This window comes from Thamnophis sirtalis, unplaced genomic scaffold, assembly GCF_051295495.1.
Source record: "Thamnophis sirtalis isolate CommonGarterSnake01/CBP01778 unplaced genomic scaffold, rThaSir2_p1.2 scaffold_10, whole genome shotgun sequence".
Taxonomy (NCBI): Eukaryota; Metazoa; Chordata; class Lepidosauria; order Squamata; family Natricidae; genus Thamnophis; species Thamnophis sirtalis.
The window spans coordinates 53804141-53827121 of NW_028261390.1; the positions used below are offsets into that span (position 1 = coordinate 53804141).

Sequence of the window (22981 nt, forward strand, 5' to 3'; positions counted from 1 at the left end):
TGGGACCAAGACTCCGCTTCTTGCTTGTTAAGGAACCCTGGGTCAGAACACACTCTTTTGACCAAGCCAGACAGCATGCATCAAAATACAATTTTAAGTCTGGCAAACCCAAACTTCCTCTTACCGTAGCGTCTTGCAGTAGCTTGTATACAAATCTTGGTTTTTTCCTTGCCATATAAACTTGGAAAAATCCTTCTGCCATTGTTCAAATGGATAATCAGTTGCGAGTATTAGTAATGTCTGGAATAAGAAAAGCATCTTTGGTAAGATGTTCATCTTAATTACAAATTACCCAATAGTGATAGGTGCAATTTTCTTCATCTTTGTTGTTGTTGTTAATTGCAAAATCATGTCCGACCCAACACGACCCCATGGACAACGTTCTTTCAGACCTTCCTCTCCTCTACCATCCTCTGGAGTCCATTGAAGTTCACACCTACTGCTTCAGTGACTCCATCCAGCCATCTCATTCTCTGTCATCCCATTCTTCTTTTGCCCTCAATCTTTCCAAGCATTAGGCTTTTCTCCAGTGAGTCCTTCTTTCTCATTAGGTGGCCAAAGTATTTGAATTTCATCTTCAGGATCTGGCCTTCTAAAGAGCAGTCAGGGTTGATCTCCTCTAGGATTGAACGATTTGGTCGCCTTTCAGTCCAAGGGACTCGCAGGAGTCTTCTCCAGCATCAATGTCCAAAGGCCTCAATTGTTTGGCGCTCAGCCTTCCTTATGATCCAACTTTCACAGCCATACATTGCATCTGGGAAAACCATAGCCTTGACTATACATACTTTTGTTGGCAGGGTGATATCTCTGCTTTTTAGTATGCTGTCTAGATTTGCCATAGCTTTCCTCCCCAGGAGCATCTTTGTAAATCCCTCCAAAGAGGGACATAGTTATTTTGGAACAGTTTTATATTTGTATTTGTCAACATAACCCCCAAGTATTTCACCTTTTTCATGACCCTAAAACGCAACTTTTTAGTCAATATATTACTGTCCTGAGATGACATATTCTTGATCAACATGGTTGTTTTCTGTTTGTTTATTTTAAAACCCACTAAAGCCCCAAACTCATTTAATTTCCTTATCAAATATTATATATTATTTTTTGGATCTTGCAAGAATATAACCAGATCATCAGCAAACTCCCTCAATTTATAAACTTCTTTTTTGGTGCTTATCCCCCTTATTTTACCATCTTTCCTAATACCTCTATTCAAAACTTCCAATGATGAACAGCAGAGGGGACAAGGGACATCCTTGTCTTATACTTTAATTCCTTGAATAATGTTCTCTCCAACGTCCATTTCTTCCAGCACTTTAAACATAAACACCCAATTTAAGTTGTCAAAGGCCTTCTCTCTAAAAATGTTAAGACTGCCTGCTTCTCATTATGATATTTAGTAACATTCAAAACAGTACTCAGGTTGTCTCTTAGATATCTTTTCAGTAGAAAGTTCTATATGCCTGTAGAATCTTCTTTAGTCTTTCTGTCAAAATGACAGCAAAGTGTTTGTAATCCTTGTTTATAATGAGATTAGTCTATAGTTCTTTGTCTTTGTAGCATCTTGACCCTCTTTTGGTAACAACACAATGTTGGCTTCTTTCCACATCTGGGGCGTCTTTCGCCCCTGTAGTATATCATTCATTGTACCTTTAGTGGTTGGAGAAGTTCATCCTCAAAGCACTTATAATATTGGCTTGTAAGGCCATCTGGGACTGGGACTTTATCTGATTTCATTTTTTAATGGCTTTTCATATCTCAAAGGCAGTTATTGGGTGATTCATAAGTTGTCTCTGGGTTTGTGATAGTTTAGGCAGCTGTTATCATAAAAGATATTCATCTATTTTTGACATATCTAACTCCTGTCTTTTATAAAAATTTGAACAGAAGTTAGGAAATGATTTCTTAATGAATTCATTATCTGTTATTACCTTGCTGCTTTTACAGATTTTCTCAATCATTGTCTTTTTGCTTTCCTTTCTTAGTTTATATGCCAAGCATCTCCCTGGTTTATTTGCAAACTCAAAGGGTCTTTGTTTTGCATAATTCAATGTAATTTCTATTTCCTGTACTGTTAACTTAGACCCGTGGTGGTGAACCTATGGCACGTGTGCCACAGGTGGTACACAGAGCCCTTTCTTTGAGCATGCATGCTTGCCACCTGATACTGTTACACATGCGTAACGGCCAGCTGGTCTTTGGGTTTCTGGGGCTCTGACGCGGAGACCAGGTGGCTGACACGCATGCGTGCACCGGAAACCAGAAAACCAGGTGGCTGGTGTGCATGTACGTGCATTCCAGTTTGGGCTCTCGGTGCTGAAAAGGTTCACCATTGCTGAGAGAGTTGTTGCCATAACAATTTAATTTGATGCATAGCTTTAGGATCCGTAGGTATCTTTTGCAATTCAATTTCTTTCTGACAAATTTGATCCCATATCCTTTTCCTGGGATTGTTTCTTTTCTAAATGATTATAATATATAAAATAGGCCTTCATGACCACTTTACTAGCATTCCATATTGTCATTAAGCTTGTCCCTTTACCTAGACCAGGAGTCTGCAACACTCAAAGAGCCATTTGGCCCAGTTTCACACAGAAAACACTGGAAGCCAATAATTTAACAACCAATGTGATTCAGTGGTGTGGCCAACTCGACATCACTCACTCCCACCCAGTCACATGACACACATGCAGCCAGCCAGATTAGGACATTATTGTTAAATTATTTGCCCTGCCCGCCCTGCCTCACCCCTCCCCTCGCAGCTACCTCTTGCCACACCTGGCCTCAGGTGTTTTGTTCATACCTCCCTCTCTCCCCTCTCTCTCTGTCACTGTCTCTCTTTTTCTCTCTTTCTCTCTCTGTCTCTGTCTTTCTCTTTGTCTCTATCTTTCTTTCTCTTTCTCTCTATGTCTATCTTTATCTTTCTTTTTCTTTCTCTCTCTCTCTCCCCATCCCATCATTCAGTAATTTCATTTGTGTAGCTAACTAATAATGGCAGTGTGGTGGTTAAGTGGTTAAGATGCTGGGCTTGTCAGCTAGAAAGCCAGAAACCCAGGTTTGAGACACCAATAGCCTTGAAACAGAGATACTCACCACCCCCTATAGTGACAATGACTAACAAAGTAAAATCCATAGGGACTCATCTAATAATTGCCTAAAGTTATACCCTGGATTCCATGGTCAGATGGAGGATTTAAACAAAGCTGTTTGTTGCAGTGAGAATTCCCACTTGAAATCTCACAGAAATGAGTTGGTACAATCTCATTCTATAAATAGAAACCACTTCTGTTTTTTACTGATTAAAATATAGCTCTGGGCAGAAATTTCTAAATAGGGATATCAAACTCGATTTCATTGAGGGGCACATCAGGGTTGCATTCGACATCGGGGAGGCATGGGCGGGTGTGTGTGGCCAGCTCAACGTCACTCATGTCGGGGCACCTGTGATGGCCAGTGGGGCTTGGGGGGATCCATTTTCTTCAGGCCCTGACGGGCACTAGCTGTGCTGGCTGTGCAAGGTGGTGCAAGGCTCCAGCAGCAGCAGGGGCACGCTCCAGAGGCCATAGATCTGGGACGACTCACCCTGCACCAGGCAGGAGCAGCCAACAGGATGGCCAAAAGCAGTGCTGGCAGGAGGGCGAAGTGCCCCCGTGAGGCCAGAACACAGTCAGCTGTTTGGCGACCAGTCAGCAGAAGGCTAGCAAGCAGGGCAGGCAAAGGCCAGGGACGCAGAGAACTGTGGTCATTGTGGCCGCAGGCAAGCAGGTGGTGGGACAGAGAGGGTGGGGCCGATGGGCTTGCTGCCTCCTGTACCTGAAAAATAATAAGACCTCCCTGAAAATAAAGCTAAGCCCTTATTTAAAATAAGACCCTGTCTTATTTTCAGGGAAACACACTATTAACATTTAAGGTTGCTGAGCACACTATTTTTGATGTGCATAGAGAAAGAACATTTCAAATATAATCCACTTTGTTTGCTTGATATTTTTAATGTTTATTAGCCACCCAGTGTTTTCTGGTAAATTGGTAGCCATATAAAAGAACAAGTAAATAAATCAACATTGTATAGATTACCTATTATAGGGCTCATGAGAAAAAATGAATGTATGAATTGTCTTTTGCCAGCAATTGTTGAGTGCCTATAATCAACATGCAGAAGGTGCTGCAAAGGCTTTGAGCACAATACAGATTCATTGTTTGAGTGACTGTAAAAGTTCAGTGATTTCTTATCCCTCTGCATCCCTAGATTTTAGAAATTGGGATGGAATAAGATTTTATGTTGTTGAGGGATGTGGTCCCACCCCATCGATTAGTGGCACAGCTCAAAATACCTTTTTGATATTGTCAATATTTCATAAATGTTTCAGATTTGGTTTTCTTGTTTATTGCTCAATTCATTATGGAGCACTCCTCTGTATGCTTGTTTAATAATAATAAAAGTTTGACGCTTTATAGTTTTCTTGAACTGTCCATATGTTTAATCAACATTGTGATAGAAAAGGGTATCATTCCATCACGTAAGGGGGACTGTTTAAAACAACTGCAATGTTCAGAAATGAGGTACAAAAGCTAAATCTGTTGATGGTGGCTGCTCTATCTTCCTTTCTCTGTGGATATTCTCTTCGGACTGAGCTGCTTGAAAAATACTTCTTTAGGCACAGCATCATATTCTATTCTATATGGAAACTAAAAGTGCTCTTCCCTTCATTCTATTTTTTTTCAAGATCTCAATAGAGAGATTATATCGATATCCTATATCGCTATCCTATAGCTTTTTCCTTTTATTTTTGCCCTATTCAGATCATGTTATATGTTATTTCACTCTTAAATATTCCAAAAACCTAAACAGCCTTTTCTAGTTCAATTATGATTCTTATTTATAACAACATGAAAGTTGTAATTTTTACATCCTTAATTCTATATTCTGTTTCCCGAACTTATCTATAAACAGAGACAGGTGGGACAGTTTTATGCTTTTTTCAATTAATCTCTTTGTATGCTTCGGTTTATAATTTATTGAGGAAATAAGCACAAATTTGGGAGTTTCTGAGTTTTTTAAGGTAGTCAGTCCTTGTTTAGTGGTTTCTTTGTATAGTGACTGTTCCCAGTTAAGACAGAAAGCTAAAGCAATATTGTAAGAACAGTTGCATTTTAATTACCTCACTTAATGATTGAATTGCTGGTCCCAATTATAATTGCTATAAGAAGACTACCTATATATTTCTATCATTTGGCTAGCATATGGTTGCTAAAAGTTATTTCTGTTTGCACACGTATGTGAAGTTTTTGTTAAGAAATCCTTTCCGGTGTACTTTGATGCCTAAGAATGTATGACTATGTCCCAGAAGAATCAGAGGGGAGAATTAGGTCTCCAACACTACCAACCTCTGCAAGCCAGATGTTGTTTCCAATAACAGACTTGGTCTGGCAAAAAAAAAGAAGTGCTACCATAGTCATACTTTCTTTAATTAATAAAGTAAAACTGCTACCTTAAATCAGCCTTTGGAGAAAAGTTGATGTCTGCACAAGGCAACATTTTTGTCAAAGCATTAATTATTATTGGGCATACTAATGGGATTAGTAATATATCCCGTTAGTATGGGATATATGGGCAATGGGATTAATGTAATATACCATATTTTTGCTAGATTTAAGTTTATTACTTTCCTTAAACCAAGTCTATAGTAGTAGAACAACTTTTGCTTTAGTAAAGTCTGATTAACTCCGCTATTAAAATTTAAAATATTTAAATTTCTTAAATATTTTTCTTTTCCTTCATTAAAGTTATTTACATGTGTGCCAAGATTAAAACATTAGTTTGGTCAGATTACTATCCTCCCATAATGACTATACTCCAATATTTGGATTAGTTTTATCTTCTTGGTAATGTCTGTATACTATTACTTAGAGCAGCATTGTATATATTTGTAAACAAACATGTTTTCTTAAGTAGAGGCATTTCCTTTTTGGGGTAGGTAGCACATATCTCATAAGTATTTCTGCATTTTCCTGGTTCCTACATAGTCAAGACCCTTAAGAGAAATTAATTTGTTTGTAATGACTCCTTAGAGCCTCCTTTGAGATGTACTGAGAAAGTTTAGGAAATAATTGTTATGTTTCATTTAGGATTATTGTTCTGCCAATTTCTGGGGGAAATTTGTAATTCTTGGGTTTAAGTACCGTGTTTCCCTGGAAATAAGACTGGGTCTTATTTACTTTTGGGTCCCCAAATAAGCCCTAGGGCTTATTTTCAGGGGGTGCCTTATTTTCCCCGTGTATGGGAGACCCACTTCTGCTTGCTTGCGGTGGGGCAGAAGGCAGCACAGTGTGTAAATGCTGCTCTGCGAGACGGGGGGGGGGAGGTGGAGCTGCCCCATGCGTCCTGCACCGGCTTATCTTGGGGCCCCTGCAGCCAGGCCACCCACAGCCCGACATCTGTCTCGCCTTGTGGTCACAGCACCAGCAGCCCTGTTCAGCAGGCCCCCGCATGTCTGCCAGTCCATTTCTTCTTATTCTGTCTGTAATGGAGCAGGAGGACAAGCAATGCACTAATGCTGAGGCAAGGTGTGTGAAGCTGCCCCATGCACTCTGTCACCTTCCTCGGATGAGTTTTTAACCATGTTGGGGAAATGAGAATTTGCTAGGTTGACTGTAATGTAAAAAAATAAAATCGGGTTTTGTTTATTATAGTTACAGTACTAGTTTTCAGGTCACTTAAAATAATAGGCAGTAAAAATTGTGGATAAGGTTTTGGGAATACTGTACTGTCGTCTTGTAGCAAAATAATAATTACATGCTCATTTAAATAGGACTGCTTTTTTGCAGCCTTCTTTGCTTTCAGAAGAGCCACATTTAAAGTGGAATGGGCCAGCAAAACCGACAGCTTTTGCAGCTTGAGATGGGAATCTGTAGAGATTTTGTTAAAGCAGAATTGCTTTTCTTCACATAAACACTGAAAATGTAATTCAGAATTACATTGAACTCAAATGTAAAAAAAATAGATGTTTGGAGATGAACTTTTTTCAAACCTTGGCTTCTACTCTGCACACATTGAACAAAGTCATTTGATTTAGATGGTATTCCTTAACTTCATTTTGAAAAGTGTTTCTAAAACTAGAAACAAATTTTCTTTTGTCCTTTTGTATCCTTTTAATTTCATTTAGCCCTTCATCTTCTCTGATGCCAGCGTTGGCATTTCATTTCAGATTTTCATGAAACGGAATGTTCTCATTACACTTTGCAAACTCTGATTTAATTTCATCTTTTAAGCCAAGATAATTCTGGCTTTTTTGTTGTGTTCATGAAAAGAAGCCAAAATTTTTTTGGATCATAATGAAAAACATGGAGCAGATTAGATTAACAGAGTTGGAAGGGACCTTGGAGGTCATATAGTCCAACCCTCTGCCCAAGCAAGAGACCCTGCAACAGTGGTGGGTTCCTATTGGTTTGGACCGGTTTGGCCGAACCGATAGTGGTTTGGTAGTCTGGGTCGCTGGAACCAGCAGCGGCCCAGACCTGCCACACCCCCAAACCGGCTCCCTGGGCGGTGGCAACACCATTTTGTTTTTCAGTTCTGCGCATGCAGAACAATTTTAATTGCACTGCGCATGCGCGCAAACCGGCAGTAGTGCCTGCCGGAACCCACCCCTGCCCTACACCATTCCAGACAAATGGCAGTCCAATCTCTTCTTGGAAGCCTCCCATAACTTCCAAAGGCAAGCTGTCCAATTGGTCAATTTGTTCTCACTGTCAGAAAATCTCCCCTTATTTCTAGGTTGACTCTCTCCTACGTCAGTTTCCCGAGGAAACTTTGCAGATTAATGGGAAAGTTAATCCACTTTGTATGAAAATTTACAATAAAGGCTAATGGCTATGTGCAGAATAATAAAAGATGTTTGTGGTTTTAAATGAGAGGTATCATTTATTTATTTGTTAAATTTATTTGCTGCCTACCTTGCCTTGGGAATACTCTAGGTTCTTAGAGTAATAAGGAAGAAAATGAAAGTAGTGTAAACAGAACAGAACCAAAATAATAGAACAATAAAATAAACAATGAAAAATAGTGCAATGAGAATACATCAATATGATAACCAAAAAATGGGCTGGTAGAGAGCAGAGTAGGGGGAGAGGTGACATCTGCTATCAATACAACAACCACCTCCGGCATGGTTACCTGTTGTAATAATGAGCTGGCAGTTTTTTTAAGATACGTGATTTTTAGGGAAAATGTTTTAAGATTTGTCTCATTTTGCCATGTTTGTTTTGAGACAGCTATCACCTAAGGATGGGCCTAAGGATGAGGTTGGTATTTATATATTTTTTTGTTTTGTTAAAATGTTGTTTGGCTGAAGGGAGCATGTTAATTGATAGTTACGCTGCAACTGAGAAAAAAAATTAGTAGTCTATTTATATATTTCTTATAAAAATGCATGCTATAAATGTCCCAAAACTTTCTCCTGAGGTTCTTTCATTTATCATATGGCTATGATATAGGTATAATAAAGCTTTTGTGAATACAAAGCATGTGTTTTCATTCATGCATTACATTTTTGGATGTAATATTTACCATTTCATATAATGTGAGAACAGACTATGCTCCTAAAAAAATGTTGCTCCTGAAAACGATATGAATCTCAGCTAGGTATTGTAGATGAGAGTGATTGTATGGGCACTGCATTTGCTAGCATATTCAAGCAAAGTAAGAGCCTAAGTCCATTCAGGTTTAATTATGTTATTCTAAGGCTACAAAATTCATACTATTTTTTTTTATTAGGCACAGAGAAAAAAATAGGTTTACCTGTCTTATTTCAGAGTTTCAGATTCTTCCAGTGATGATTTTTCTGTGTGTTTGCCATAAGGACTTGCAAAAAAAATGGCATATTCACAGTGCAATTGGATAAGCTGAAAGTGAAATGACAATGAACAAATATTGAAGTTTGGGACATTAATTTATAGATAGACTTTGATTAGGGATGCAGTTGTCTAATATTTGTTGTTTCACAGACTCATGGGTGGGTAGAAATACCATATGCAGAACTTTCTTTACTCTCCTTTTAGAGTCAGTTACTAGAGCTATAGCCATGATTGAAACCACGGATGTTAGAAGTTCTACAACTTTATTTCTTTGATTTATGTCTTCATGTTCCTTAACCCAAGTAGGAAAGCTGTTCTACTATCATCATAATGGGGCTTAAATCAACTCCTCAGCCATTTTTATTAACTTGTATTGTTAATAACATTACTTACATTGTTGAAAGGAGGTGTGATGGCTCAGCAGTTAAAGATAGAACTTGTCAGCTGGAAAGCTGAGCACCCAAGTTTGAAACCCAAGCATTGTACAATGGGGCGAGCGCCTATTACTTGCCTCAGCTTCTGCCCATCTAGCAGTTTGAAAGCATGCAAATGCAAGTAGATAAAAAGGTAGCAGCATTCCATGCATCTCGATGTATAGTTATTCTGGCCACATGACCATGGGAAAGTATTTGGATACTGCTGGTTCCCTCAGCTAAGAAACAGATGAGTGTTGCCCCTACAGATGAATATAATTGGATAGGGGAATTCTTTATCTTTATATCATTGAAAATTCAAACTAGGTAATATTTCTATCGGAGGAGCTAAAATTTTATAAATATCATAAGCTTTCCCATTTCTTCTTCAAAGTTTGTTTAAAACATTTAAAGTTAGAAAAAAGCAGCAGATCTGTTCTTGTCTTTTAGGGTGTTTGTGGAATCAATTGCCAGAGAAGAGTTGCACAGGATGGGTTCTAATGAAGGATTCATTAAGTAGAATTTGAGCCTGGTCATTTGTGCCTCAAGTAAGAACTTTGGGTTGATTTGTTCAGTTCTCCTTTTTTTCTTTAATATTCTTCCTTCCTTCATCAAAGTCCAACTTTTCTTTCTATAGAGTGTCACGGGGTCATTGCCTGCACTGTTCTGATTTAAATGAATACAAATATCAACTATCCCTGCTGTAGATTGAATAATAAAGACCGCCCAAGTATTAATTGCTTTAATGATGTTTTCACTATTTAACTTTGATTTCAAAATTTTCCAACTCACTGTATTTTCTTTGAGTTGATTCTGTGATAAATTGTAAGACTCCAAAATTACCAAATATTTGTAACCTCTTTGTGCCACTTCTTACAAAATCTTCATGTTAAGCATATTCTATCACCTTCCACAGTCTTACTTGCATTTACGGTTATGGTTGCATACATGTTAATACAATATTGTACTTCATATCTTTACTGAGTCTGTTGTGTTTTTTAATAAGGAATCTAGTTCAGCTTTTGTTCTTCCAAGTAATTTTAAATCATCCATATTGAATAAATGTGAAATTTTTACTCCGTTTTGACACACATATATTCAGTTTGTCTTCTTCAAACTTGTTTTCAGTGAGACCATTAAGAGTGCAAACAATAATGGTGATAATGAGTTGTCTTGGAAAATTCCACGTTTGATTTTGACTTCTAATCCATTAGCCATCAGCTTCATTCACTAAAATTTCATTGAAATATTCATAAAGCAGCTTGCCTTCCATTGAAGACCTGTGTCAGGTCCCCTGGCATTTTGGTGGGAGGAAGGAGGGAGTGATCTGTATATGAGGTTTCTGTTTCCTCACTACTGTGCTAATATCTATATGAAGTTTCTGTTTCTTGCATTACTGTGTTAATCTCTATGAACCCACCCAATTGGTGCTTGGGTGAAAAGCCGAGCTAAGGCCCTGGGATGACCCAATGGACCTCGGGAACTCTCTCCAGAACTTAGCCGTGACCTGGACCCCTCTGTCTGAGATAATTCTTTGAGGTACTCCATGCAGGCGGTAGATGTACTTCAGAACAGTTTGGCCAGCTGGTGAACTGAGGGTAGTCCGCTGCAGGATATGAAGTGTGCCTGTTTGGAGAACACGTCTACTACAGTCCAAATCATCGTGTCCCCCCCCCCCTTTTAGGCAACTCTACTATAAAGTCCATTGTGATCTCCTCCCACGGCCAATAGCAGAGCCATCCCTCCCATGGCTCTGCTACTGGTTGCAGCAGTCTGGGTATTTTTCCGGGTCGTCTCTTCATTGTGGCACAGATGGTGCAATTTTTCACATTACTGTCCACATCTTTCTTTATGCCGGGCCATCAGAACTGCCTCTGGAATAAGTGTAAAGTCTTTAGGAACCCAAAGTCTCCTGCTGATTTGGCATCATGGTTCCTCTGGAGAATTAGGGTGTGTAGGGATTCTGGGACATAAGAGTTTTGTCCCATTCCATGTGAGGTCATTTCTTTTTGTCAAGATGTGTTGGTTGTCTTGGAACCAGGTGTCTGCTAGCAGTTCAGTTTTGGATTGTAGTAAGGTCGCTTGCTGGTTGCACTTGCTGGTCATGGCATTGTCGTCTGGTGGTCACTTGGGCAGTTATTTGAGTAGGGGGAACGATGGCATCCACCACCTGCTCCCGTTCACATTTGTACTGGGGCATGCTAGAGAGGGCATCAGCTAGAAAGTTCCTCCCCCCTGGAGTGTGCTTTAGTACAAAGTCGAAACGTTTGAAGTATTGAGCGCATCGGACTTGTTTGGGTGATAGTTTCTATGGGGTCTTGAGAGCCTCCAGATTTTTGTGGTCAGTCCAGACTTTGACTGGTTTCTGGCCCCCTTCTAGCAGGTATTACCAGGTTAGCAGTGCCCATCTCACTGTGAAACCCTCCTTTTCCCATGCAGCCCATCGTCTCTCTGTGAGCTTGAGGGACGTGTAGGCACAGGGCTGTAGGTTTCCTTGCCTGTTTCTTTGGAGTAGCACTGCTCCCACTGCCATGTCGCTGGCATCTGCTTGGATAACGAAGAGTTGTTCAGGGTTAGGATGCTTCAGCACCAGTTCCTTTGCAAACATTTCTTTTAGTGTTTCAAATGCCTCTTGGCAGGTTAGGTCTCACTGTAAAGGTTGTCGGGTGAGGTTTTGTTCCTGGGCTCCTTGTCTTTAGGAGGTCTGTCATGGGTTTGGCAATCTTCGCGAAGGAGGGGATGAATTGCCTGTAGAAGTTTGCGAACCATAGGAAGCTTTGTAGTTCTCTGCAGGTGCGAGGGATTTGCCAGCCTAGGACAGCTTGTACTTTGGCTGGGTCCATCTCTATTCCCTCATTTGACACTTGGTAACCCAGGTAGTCTAGCTGTGCATAGTGGACTTCACATTTTGATAGCTTGACATACAAGTTGGCTGCCAGAAATTTTTCCAGTACCTGTCAGACCAGGGGTATGTGGTTGTTCATGGTCTCCGTGTAGATGAGGATGTCATCCAGGTAGACGAGGACCCCTTTGTAGAGGTGCTCGTGCAGCACCTTGTTTGTTAACTGCATGAACACTTTGGGGGCTCCCTGCAGTCCGAAAGGCATCACTTTGAATTGGAAGCTCCCTAGGGGGCAGTTGAACGCTGTTTTCCAATCATCTCCTTCCCTGATGCATACTCAGTAGTATGTTTCTCTGAGGTCTAGTTTGGTGAAGACTTTTTCCTTAACTAGGTGAGATAACATATCCTTCATGAGGGGTAGTGGGTGTAGGTTGTGCATGCATTGATTCCTCTAAAGTCCGCAGATTGTCTCATAGTTCTGTATTTTTTTTTCTTTGAAGAGAACTGGCGTTGCGACCCGTGGCTTGGCTGGCTCGATGAACCCCCGTGCTAGGTTTTTGTCTATGTATTTGTGCATTTCTTGCACTTCCCAGGAGGTCATATTGTATAGATTGTGTACAGGGCATCATGGTGTACAGATTTCGCTTCGGGATCCTTTTTAAGATTAAGATCAGCTTTTTCCTTTTTCTGTTGGTCAATCACTCACCTGGTTTCAACACTCTGCTCCAGACACCGCTTCTGCCCAATAACTTAGTCCAGGTGCCCCAGCTTTATAGCGGTCATTCACTTATGGCCATCACCCCGCTGCCAGTTTGAAGGGGTTTTCTCCAACTTCCCGAGAAATTGCTGGGTCCTCTAGGACATCAGAGCCATCCCTTCTTCTCCCCTGTCCCTCTAGGACAGGTTTTCAGTCCGAAGACCTCCCAACAGCAGTTTGTCCAGCTGGATTTATGCAAGCAGAACCTGCTTTTTCCCAGCCGGTCGCGCTTGGCCATAAAAGAAATTATTATACTCTACTCCACTCCTTAAAACCAATTTGTCAATCAAACCCATCCTTTATTCCTTTCAAACTTTTGCAGCACCCTTTTTATTCTAGAGAAAATAAATTGTTTATTTTCAAATAACTAGATTTGATTTATAATTATGCCTTTAAGAGAATTTGTTGTTGCAAACAGGTATGTGTCTCTCCTCATTTCCCTTCTTTTTCTTTTTCTGAGAAATGGGAATGTTCTTCCAGTTGCTAGCCAGTTTCCATTTTCTACAGCTTGCAAAATTATATTCATCAGTATGCCAACCACAAATATGAATTTGTCAGTGCTTTTAGCCAAACTCCATGGAGCTCATCTGGTTCAGGATCACTCCAGTTTTTTACCTTCTCTGATTACTTTCATACTATTTCCTTAGCCATCCTAATCTCTTCCATACTGAGTACTTTCAGCTTGGTTGATCCATTTTTCATTCCCAGTGTGATTCCTGTTGTTTTCCCACAAACCTTTCCAAAGTTTAGAGTTCTAAAGCTTTATCAAGCTTTCCATTATTTGCGGTTGTTCCTTTCTCATTTTTGATGGATTTGTAGAATTGATGCTGATTTGGTCTAAACTGCAAATTCTGCTGAAATTGAATTATTTGATTGCCATATCCCTTGATTTTCCTTATAATAGCCATGACTCTATTATTATGTTTCACAGTTACTACGGTAATAAAAAATAACCACGACCAGTCCTCACATTTATGACCTTCAGGTCTGAAATCAAAGGAAAGCTGAAGTTAAGTCCATGAGCATAGTGGTGGGTCTTATTCAGCTATCAAAAACAACTGAGTTACTGGTCCCAATTGTGATAACTAACTTAAGGACTATTACTAGTTATTTTCTATTATGTTTTCTAAACATAAGAGATTGGCAGTGAAGCCTCTTCAATGGAATGATCTAAATCAGTGATGACTAACCTTTGTGTTCTCGCGTGCTGAAATTGCCCGTCTGGCCACACCCATAATGCAATGTGCCCCACTCCCCTACATATGTGTGCACAACACCCCACACTCCCCCTGCACATGTGCGCAACCTCTCCCCGTTTGGGGCCTAGCAGGCCTCCCTAAAGCCTCCTGAAACAAAAAACAGGGCTTGGGGGTTCATGCAACACAACCGCCCCCAGCACTAACCTCATGCTACCTGTCCCGCTTATACATGTGCATGCATCTCCTCCAGGCGCGGCACAGACCCAAAAATCAGCTGGCCAGTGGGTGGCGCATGCATATGTGCGGTGGAGTTAGCTGGGCAACAGCTCACATGCCCACAGAGAGGGCTCCGTGTGCCACCTGTGGCACGCATGTGATAGATTCGCCATCACAGATCTAAATCATTTGCAGAATTAAGGTGTTGCTTCAAACCATAACTTAGTATAAAATCTGAATTTTAAAAATCATGGTTTGTAGAAGCTTCACAGCAGGTGGAGTTGCTGGGCATCCAGGATCAAACATCCAGGATCTTGGATGCTGTATAACATCTGTCCTTGTTCCATGATCTTGACAGTTTTCTTGCTGAATTGTCAATATTTCCATTTATATATACTTAGGTCTGTGCTCATATTGACTGTTTGTGAAAAGCCTTGCACCTCGATATAGTCTTAACAAGCAGCTGGATCTGATGTTGTTTGTGTATAGAATTTATTTAGGATAACTTTGGCTGTTGAGGATGATATAAAGTAAGTTTGGAAAAATATTAATATGACTTTCAGAGTAGCTGTATTATTATTTAGGTTTTTCTACAATATTTTTATAGGAATCTACTCTGATACTTAAAAATTCGAATGTACTTTTGTATTTATCAGATTTAATTTAACTTAGATATTTTGAAATTTTTCTAAAGAAGACAAAATTTATTTGGAGTTTTTTTTTTCTTCTGTTCGATTGTGTCTGATTCTTGGAGACTGCAGTTTTCGTGTCAAGGTTTTTCAGAAGGAGGCAAAGAAGCTTTGCCTCCTTCCTAGGGCTGAGGAGAAATGACTGGCCCAAGGTCACTCAGCTGGCTTCATGGCCTGTCCCAAGGGAGGACTAGAACTCATGATCTTCCAGTTTCTAGCCTGGTGCCTTAACCACTACACCAAACCAGGAGGGGTAAGTTGCCTCTGTCCTTATGTTGTAAAAAGCATGCTTTTGGAGCTCACATTTAGGGTCATTTAAAAAAAAAAGTATACCAAGAGTTTGCCTGACTGCTTTCTATTTTCCAATCTCTGACATGAATTTTGCATAATTGAAATAAAATCTAGTACTGAAGATCACATGAGGCAATGTGGCAGAATAAGGTGAAAGAACATTTCTGCATTCATTTTGTGCTTAAAACTCAACCACACTTCTCCTGACATTTGGGACAGCTCCATGCTGGGTCTATCTCTTAGATAAGCCAATCACTTAATAGAGCCTTAGAAACTCCTCAGGGCACACTGTGGATCCTTAAATGTGGAATAATTGCTCTTGAAAATACTACAGAGCAATGGTGGGATACGACCAGTACGCTCCGGTACAGGCGTACCGGTGCCTGCTGGGAGCACCAGGTACCATTCTGGTACGGTGCTCTGGAGGGCCCGTCCACCCACCTGTGCTCCTTACCTGCATTTGAGCCTATCGGGGCTTTCGCGCACAGAGCGTACAGCGCCTGCGTGATGCTCTGCTGTGCGCGTGCTGCACGTGTGCATGTGATGGATGTGTGGCCCCATTGCACCCTACCAGTTGCACCAGGATCTGGAACCCACCACTGTTACAGAGGATTTTGAACATCAGGAAAACATTCACAAAATTTCAAACTATGGGTGCAGTAGAAATGAAATTTGTAAAAACAGGTTTTCTCATTAATATATTAGTGCTTAGTTAACTCTTCATATGTCTCTAAAATTAATAGACTATTAACTTTCAGCTTCAAAGGCTCAAGTAGTTTGTACAATTGAGGCTAGCAAATCTCTAAATGGTATGAGTAAAAGTAAAAAAGTCTAAAACAGAAACCGGTCACAAAAACAGAAACCAACTGCCATCTCATCCCATTAGACTAACAGAAAGGAATCTCCCAGTTGAAGAAGAAGTCTAAGCAGGTGCTAGAAGTGCTGTTTCTGTAGGGAAGCTAATGTATTTAGTAATCAGTGGCTTCATCTGTATCAAATGTGTTCTTTATTTTTTGTAATTTTATATTTCAGTGATAGACGCTTGCTGCAGCCAGCCCAGGTGTGTGATATTTTCAAAGGTGTAATACTTGTAATTTGCTACTTCATGATGCACTATGTTGACTATTCCATGATGTACCATCTGATAAGAGGACAGTCTGTAATTAAACTCTACATCATCTATAATATGCTTGAGGTAAGTAAATAATGAATAACACCCAGTCTTTCTTAACATATCAAAGCTTTGTTGTAATTCCTTTTTCACTGTGTTAGGAATATAGATAGTCCTCACTTTACAATGGTAATTGGGGTCAAGGATTCCATTACTAAGCAGTGCAATCTCATGTACCTGTACTTACTCATGACAGCATTTCTGGCAGTCCTATTTGCCAACAGTAGGGAAATTGCATATGGTAGCACATTCTTCAGCCTTGAGATTACCATTTATAATCCTGCTGGCTTCCCCATTAACCTTGTGGAAAACAATAATGTGACTGCAGGATGCTACCATCATAATTACAAACCAATTGCCAAGCACCAAATCATGATCACTTAGCAATCACTGGACCGATGACAACTTTTAAGGGCTAGCCATAGGTCTCCTAGTTCAGTGTCATTGTAACTTCACAGCTATTTGCACTCAGGTGACCCCGGGGATACAGATAAATCTCCAAGTGGCCTCAATGACTCTCTTAAAAAATGCAAATGACCAGTTGTCTGCAAGGAGTATAAATCCTTCGATTCTCAACAAAGTGATGAAAAAAACAAACAAGAAAATCCAGTTGCTTCCTGAAAAAGCTCCTTTGGGATTTAGAAGGTTATCAATGCATAGCTGTTGTAAAATAGATGATTCTGACAATGACCCAATTCAGGGTCAAATGCTGAGTTGAACTCATTCTTACTTTTTATCCAAATTATGTTCAAAAGAAACAAATTCTTTGGTAAACAAATGAATTCTGTTTTCAATTTGAGGCCAATAATTCTATTCTCCAAAGCACCTGAGGGCAGAGCAATGGGTGGAAACTAATCAAAGAGAGAAGCAATCTAGAACTAAGGAGAAATTTCCTGACAGTTAGAACAATTAATCAGTGGAAGAACTTGCCTCCAGAGGTTGTGAATGCTCCAACACTCGAAGTTTTAAAGAAGATATTGCATAACCATTTGTCTGAAGTGGTGTAGGGTTTCCTGCCTAGACAGGGGGTTGGACTAGAAGACCTCCAAGGTCCCTTCTAACTGATACTGTTAATTATTACTCTTATTTCATTTAGAAAGAATACATCTTGGTTTTTTACCTTTTTAAAAAAATTATGCAGAGGTTCAAAGGTTAAAAGAGGCTTCAGCGCATGAGAGTGCCAAAATAGTACTTCTCAACAACTCTGTAAGCTAGATGCATCTTTGACCACAGTCTTGCAGAATTGCAGATAAAGGAAAAAGACAACAGTGATGTAGTAGTTAGGGAGTGTTTCTCAACCTTTGGCATCTTTTTTTCAAGTGATTTTTTTATTTTTTATTTTTTATAAATATATAAAATCAATGCGTCAACAGTGGCACCTGGGTATCATATATTCTAATACAAATAAAATTAGTAAAGTTAATCGTAATTATTACATTCATTCAACTTATGTATTTCTAATAATAATACACATTTATAATAGGTTGCAATCTCTTGTCATTACTTCCATTTTGTTATATAAAAATATATGTACTTGTATTCCTTTCTCTTTTTTCTATCATTAATTATAGCTTTCATAATCATGTCACCCTTTATTACAATATTTTTCTTTCTGTCCTATCTAACTTCTAATCATGTCACCTACCTAAAAAAAAAGAAAAGAGAGAGACAGAAAAGGAACATAGTCCTGCAAGGAATCCCGGCCCTGCTTCAGCATCTTGAGACGTATGGTGGCTGTTTCCTCCTTAATGGGATCCTCATACATGAGTCTGAGGTGATCACAAAAACCCCTGAAATTGTCCAACAAAGGGCTAGATTGGACCAACAAAGGGGTAGCCCAATGAGCTGCGGAGCTGGAGAGTAAGCTGATGATAAATCCCTCTTTAGCCCAGTCAGTGGGAAAGTCCTCCGATCTCAGGCTGATAAAGAGCTGGCATTGTCCCAAGAAAGCTGGAAACATGGCTTGGGTTCCGTCAAACGTATCAGGCATGGCAACCGGACATTTCCTCCGAGGCTTGGGGGGAATAGCATGCCCTTGAAGTTGAGCTATCTGGCCGGCCAGCAAGGCCACCTGCTGTGCCAATTGAGCGTTTTCGGCACGGAGCTGTTCCATGGTGGCTTAATGTAAATTGTTTGGGCAGGAAACAAACTGTTCTGACTCCGCCGGCCTGTGAATAAACCAGAACACAGGCGTGGCTGTTTGCCACTGTTCAATTACGAATCAATTCAACGAATCCTTTGGCTGACGGCCCAGGCAACTCATGTTCAATAGAGTAGCTCTGCAGCAACCCAGATAGTTCAAACGAAGCAACGTACAAATGAACAGGCACAGCTAGAATACACAGATAGATTTTCTTAACTACTAACTCGAATGGTTGTTTCCTGCAAATGTCCCCTCCCAACAACTCACCTATAATCTCTCTTGGGAGGGACCAATCAACAACCACCTGTGCTTAATCATCTTCTGTGAGTCTGCCTACGGAGTTGCTTCCATTTCTCAGCCCTTCTCAATCTAGCATCAGCGACAAACTGCCTTTGAGCCTCCCCACTGCTCCATGCCTCAGGCACCTCTTGTTGGCCGGCCAGCCTCTCTGGTCCCTGCTCTGAGTCTGAACCCTGCCCAGGGTCCTCCACATTGTCCAGGGCAGACTCATATGATTCCTTGCTATCAGAGTCCATCAGCAGCTCAACCGGATCCTGCTGGGCCACAACAATTTACTATGCTTTTTTTTTTTACTTGCCTGCCAAATTTCTCCCTTAAATCTTTATTTCTGTTTGTATCTACTTCTTGGATGACCAATCTTGGTACTTCTCCCACCTCTACCCTCTTCCACTGCCTAACCCCAACCTTAAAGTTTCTACCCAGACCTCTGTCTCTCTTTCAGACATATCTTTCAACTCTCTTAATATATTTTCTCCCTGGTTTAATTCATCAATCACTGTTATTTTCATTATTGTCATCTCTTTGTCTTCTTCCTTCATTTCTTCGGTTGAATCCTCCCTTTCCTGGGCATTTTGGTCTTTACCTATCCTTCCTCGTATGATATTTCCATTTTATTCCGTAATCTCCTTAAATCCTTTCTCTACGATGTCTTTGGTATTTTGAAAAAGCGAACCCATCTCCTTGAAATTCCTGTAATTTCTTCCTTATAAAATATCTTATTTTGTTTTAAAGGATTCAATTTTTGTCGAACAATCCAAGAACTATTTATTCAGTCTTAAATTTCCCTTCTAGGAGTGCACAAATCCCAGTTCTTTATATCCCGTCCTTAAACACTCAGTCCCATTTAAATAGTCCCAAAGATTATCAAAAACCTCTTTACATCCTCTTTGCAGGTTCAATCTTCTGTCATAACATTCAAGTGTCCCTTTAATTAAATAGTTTCCTCATTTTCATATTTGGGTCTCCAGTAGTCATTGGGTAACTGAAAATAATCCCATGGATTTTCCCTCACCTTCATATAGGTATTTCTAAATTTGTAGTTTTCCCCTTTGTCAGCAGGTGCACACTCCACTTAAATTTCAGTATTGTTAGTCAATCGTTATTTCTAGTTGTAAAACAATTATAAAAGCAGAATAAGTTTTCTAGATAAAATATTCCAGCATTTTAAAATGCCTTCCCAATACCACTTCTTCTCAATTTAAGAGTCCAATTTCCTGTATATTTTAAATTTTATTATTTTTCTCTTCCATTTCCAGTCTAGTGTTTTCTCAGAATGCCTAGACACCCCTTTAATACATAGTTCTGAGCAGATAATTCTAAATTATCCCTTGGGGTTAAATTTAAAGCAAACAGAAAATCCCCTCCCCCAGTTCCAGAACAGTTCACCTACTTTGTTCCAGCACCAGTCTTAGTTGTTCTTCGGTTGTCCCAGCTTTGTGGCAGCCATCTTTAGGCTGTCTGTTCTTCTTGCCATGGCTGAGAGGGAAAGAAAAAAAAACCAGGTTCAGACAGGAGAGCTGCAACTCTTTTTGACCTCACAGGGTGCCCCTCTTTGGTTCACCACTCCCACAGAGCATCTTTGATCCACAACCAGGAAGAACTCAGTACAGAGAACACAGAGACCTGTTCCCTGTGTCTAAGATCGCCGTGATGTCAACCGGAAGTCCACAACCTTTGACATCTTGAAGATGTGTGAACTTCAAGTCCCACAATTCCCCAGCCAACATTTAGCTTTGTTGCTGCACTCCTGATTATACTGATGGACTTGAATATTTCACATACACACACACACACATATCCTTGCTCCAGTATTCAGTTTCAGAAGATCTGTCTAACCAATGAGACCAGTATTTCCATGTGGATTTAAATTAATTGTTTCTGTTAAGGCTGCCCACTTAATTATAGGGTTATTCTACTACTAATATTCCCTCTGATTCACAGCTACACAGGCCTCTTGAATATTTTCAGAGTTGCGTGTTTAAGTTGAATAGATCTAACTGGGGCGAAGAATATGACTATATGTTTTAAACATCATGCTATGACTAAAAAATAGCACAGCTCCTTAGCAAAGGTAGATGTAATGTCTCTAAGTAGAAAGTTAGAAAGAAATTAATGCATAATTATATCCAGAGTAACATAGTAGAAAAGCTACAAGAGAGCTTTCTCTTAAAGTTACATAGAGGGAACAATTACTGTAATCAAGACAAAGCATAATAAAATTGAAATCTCATTGTGAAAGTGATTGTTCAAGCTTAATGACAGAACTAGGCCAGAAAGACAAGAATGAAAAACTAGGCTTCCCTAACCAGTGGAAACTTTGTACCAAGATACTAGGTTCTGTCAGATGCATTTTGTTCTTTTTTCCTTTCTATGTCTTGCATTGCATATTTATCTAACCTTTTGCCCAATTTATAACCAGCCTCAGAGGTCCGGAAAATCCTCACTTCCTAGAGGATGCAGGAAGTGGGGGAAGCAGTGTGGTTTGAATCCCTGCTTATCTGTTTCTCAGAGAGTCCGGTACAAAAACATCTTCACAACTGTGGATTGGTGGGAATCCACATTAGGAGGGGTTCCTAAGTCCCTTAATCATGGATTGTATAGCCTGAGGGTCCCAGAGCATGCTTTTGATGTTGATTTGCTTTCACTTCTTTTCAATAAAAGATTCCTTCTGAAATACCAGAGTCTACACTTTTTTGAAGGAATGGCGAGGCAGGTCAAAAATTTTGTGCTGTTTTTGTTCTGAATAATCTTAAATGATTAAAATTATTTTCAATGCTGATGTGTAAAAAATGCAATAGGTAACGTAATAAATCAAAAGTCTGAACCCAGAAGTTCGTTCATACACTGTTGTTGTATCTTAACCTTCAAACAGATTTGCATTATGGCCCTAAAGTCAATTAACTTTTGCTTAAGAGAAGCAAGCTGCAAAATTAAATTAACCTTTTGAATGCCCATGTACATTTCTTTAGGTAGCTGATCGTTTATTTTCATCTTTTGGACAAGATATCTTGGATGCTCTCTATTGGACTGCAACAGAACCAAAAGAAAGGAAAAGAGCACACATAGGGGTCATTCCCCATTTCTTCATGGCAGTGCTGTATGTCTGTATCCTTTTGTGTTATTTCAGGATCTGTGTACGTAGTTTCAAAAATTTATAAAAGTGTAAAGAGGGCAACAAATCCGGAAAGGAAATAAAGGAGCTCTAATAATACAGTAAATTGAAAAACTTAGTTTGCAAGGAAAAAATAGAATGGCAGCCTATTTTCTCTGGACCGATTCTTTCCTAGGATGTACAGTTTTATGAGGCAATTTCTTCATTCCACTGTACAAACAGATCTAGGCATCACTGATTCTCCTTTCCTTGGTCATATGTGGTAGCTGTATGACCTTAGAAGAAACGGCAGTAGTCAATATAAATAGAATAGTTGTTCTGAACCTTTACAAAGGTAAACAGAAGTGTAAACAGAAGTTTAAAAGCTATTTTAACGGGTTCTGTGAATTGTTCTTACAAAATAAAAATGAAGATTCTTGAAAACTTACTAATTATTTTTCCATCGAAAGACCCATGAGAATTGAGGGAACTATTGAATAGTTGACTGGATTTGAGGAGTATGAAGGAAAGTTAAAGCTTTCCCTGAAGACACAAACGGGGTTCTCTGTGTTGGAAAACCTGCATAAGTAAGAAAAAAACGGGTGGATGTGCTTTTGTTCCTGTAAAGGACTAACTGTTCAACTTGGTGGGTTCCAGTCTCATTATTATCTGAGCCACATGTTAGCAGTGGCTAAAGTGGTACTTTTTTTCACAGTCCAGCTTGCTCACTGGCTGTGCTAAATCTCTAGGTTGCTAATCCTAATTCAAAATACTTCATTTAACTTAGTTTCAAAAGGCCTTTACATATTATTTAAATCTGTCCATCCATAAATAACATACTTTACAGATTATTCTTGGATGATAAACAATTTTGGCATGTATTAGAAGCATTTCAGTGATGATTGAAGTTTTGGAGTTTACTTATAATAGGCTGCCTGGTATATTATATAACATTTAATACTCTTCCTCAATGCTGCCTTGATTAATGCCAACAAATAAAAGCTTTTCTTCATCCT

General features: G+C 39.6%; 1 protein-coding gene across 2 annotated transcripts in view; it reads left to right on the forward strand.

Annotated features, from left to right (window-relative positions):
- The window catches only part of TAPT1 (transmembrane anterior posterior transformation 1), a 75359-nt gene that overhangs the window by 26275 nt on the left and 26103 nt on the right, over positions 1–22981 (forward strand). The window contains exons 4-5 of one of the 2 annotated variants that reach the window (XM_087724626.1): positions 16293–16455; positions 21844–22008. In XM_087724626.1, the coding sequence (XP_087580752.1) occupies positions 16293–16455; positions 21844–22008 (328 nt within the window). The remainder of the gene's footprint in view (positions 1–16292; positions 16456–21843; positions 22009–22981) is intronic. The other variant, XM_087724625.1, reaches the window with a different exon arrangement.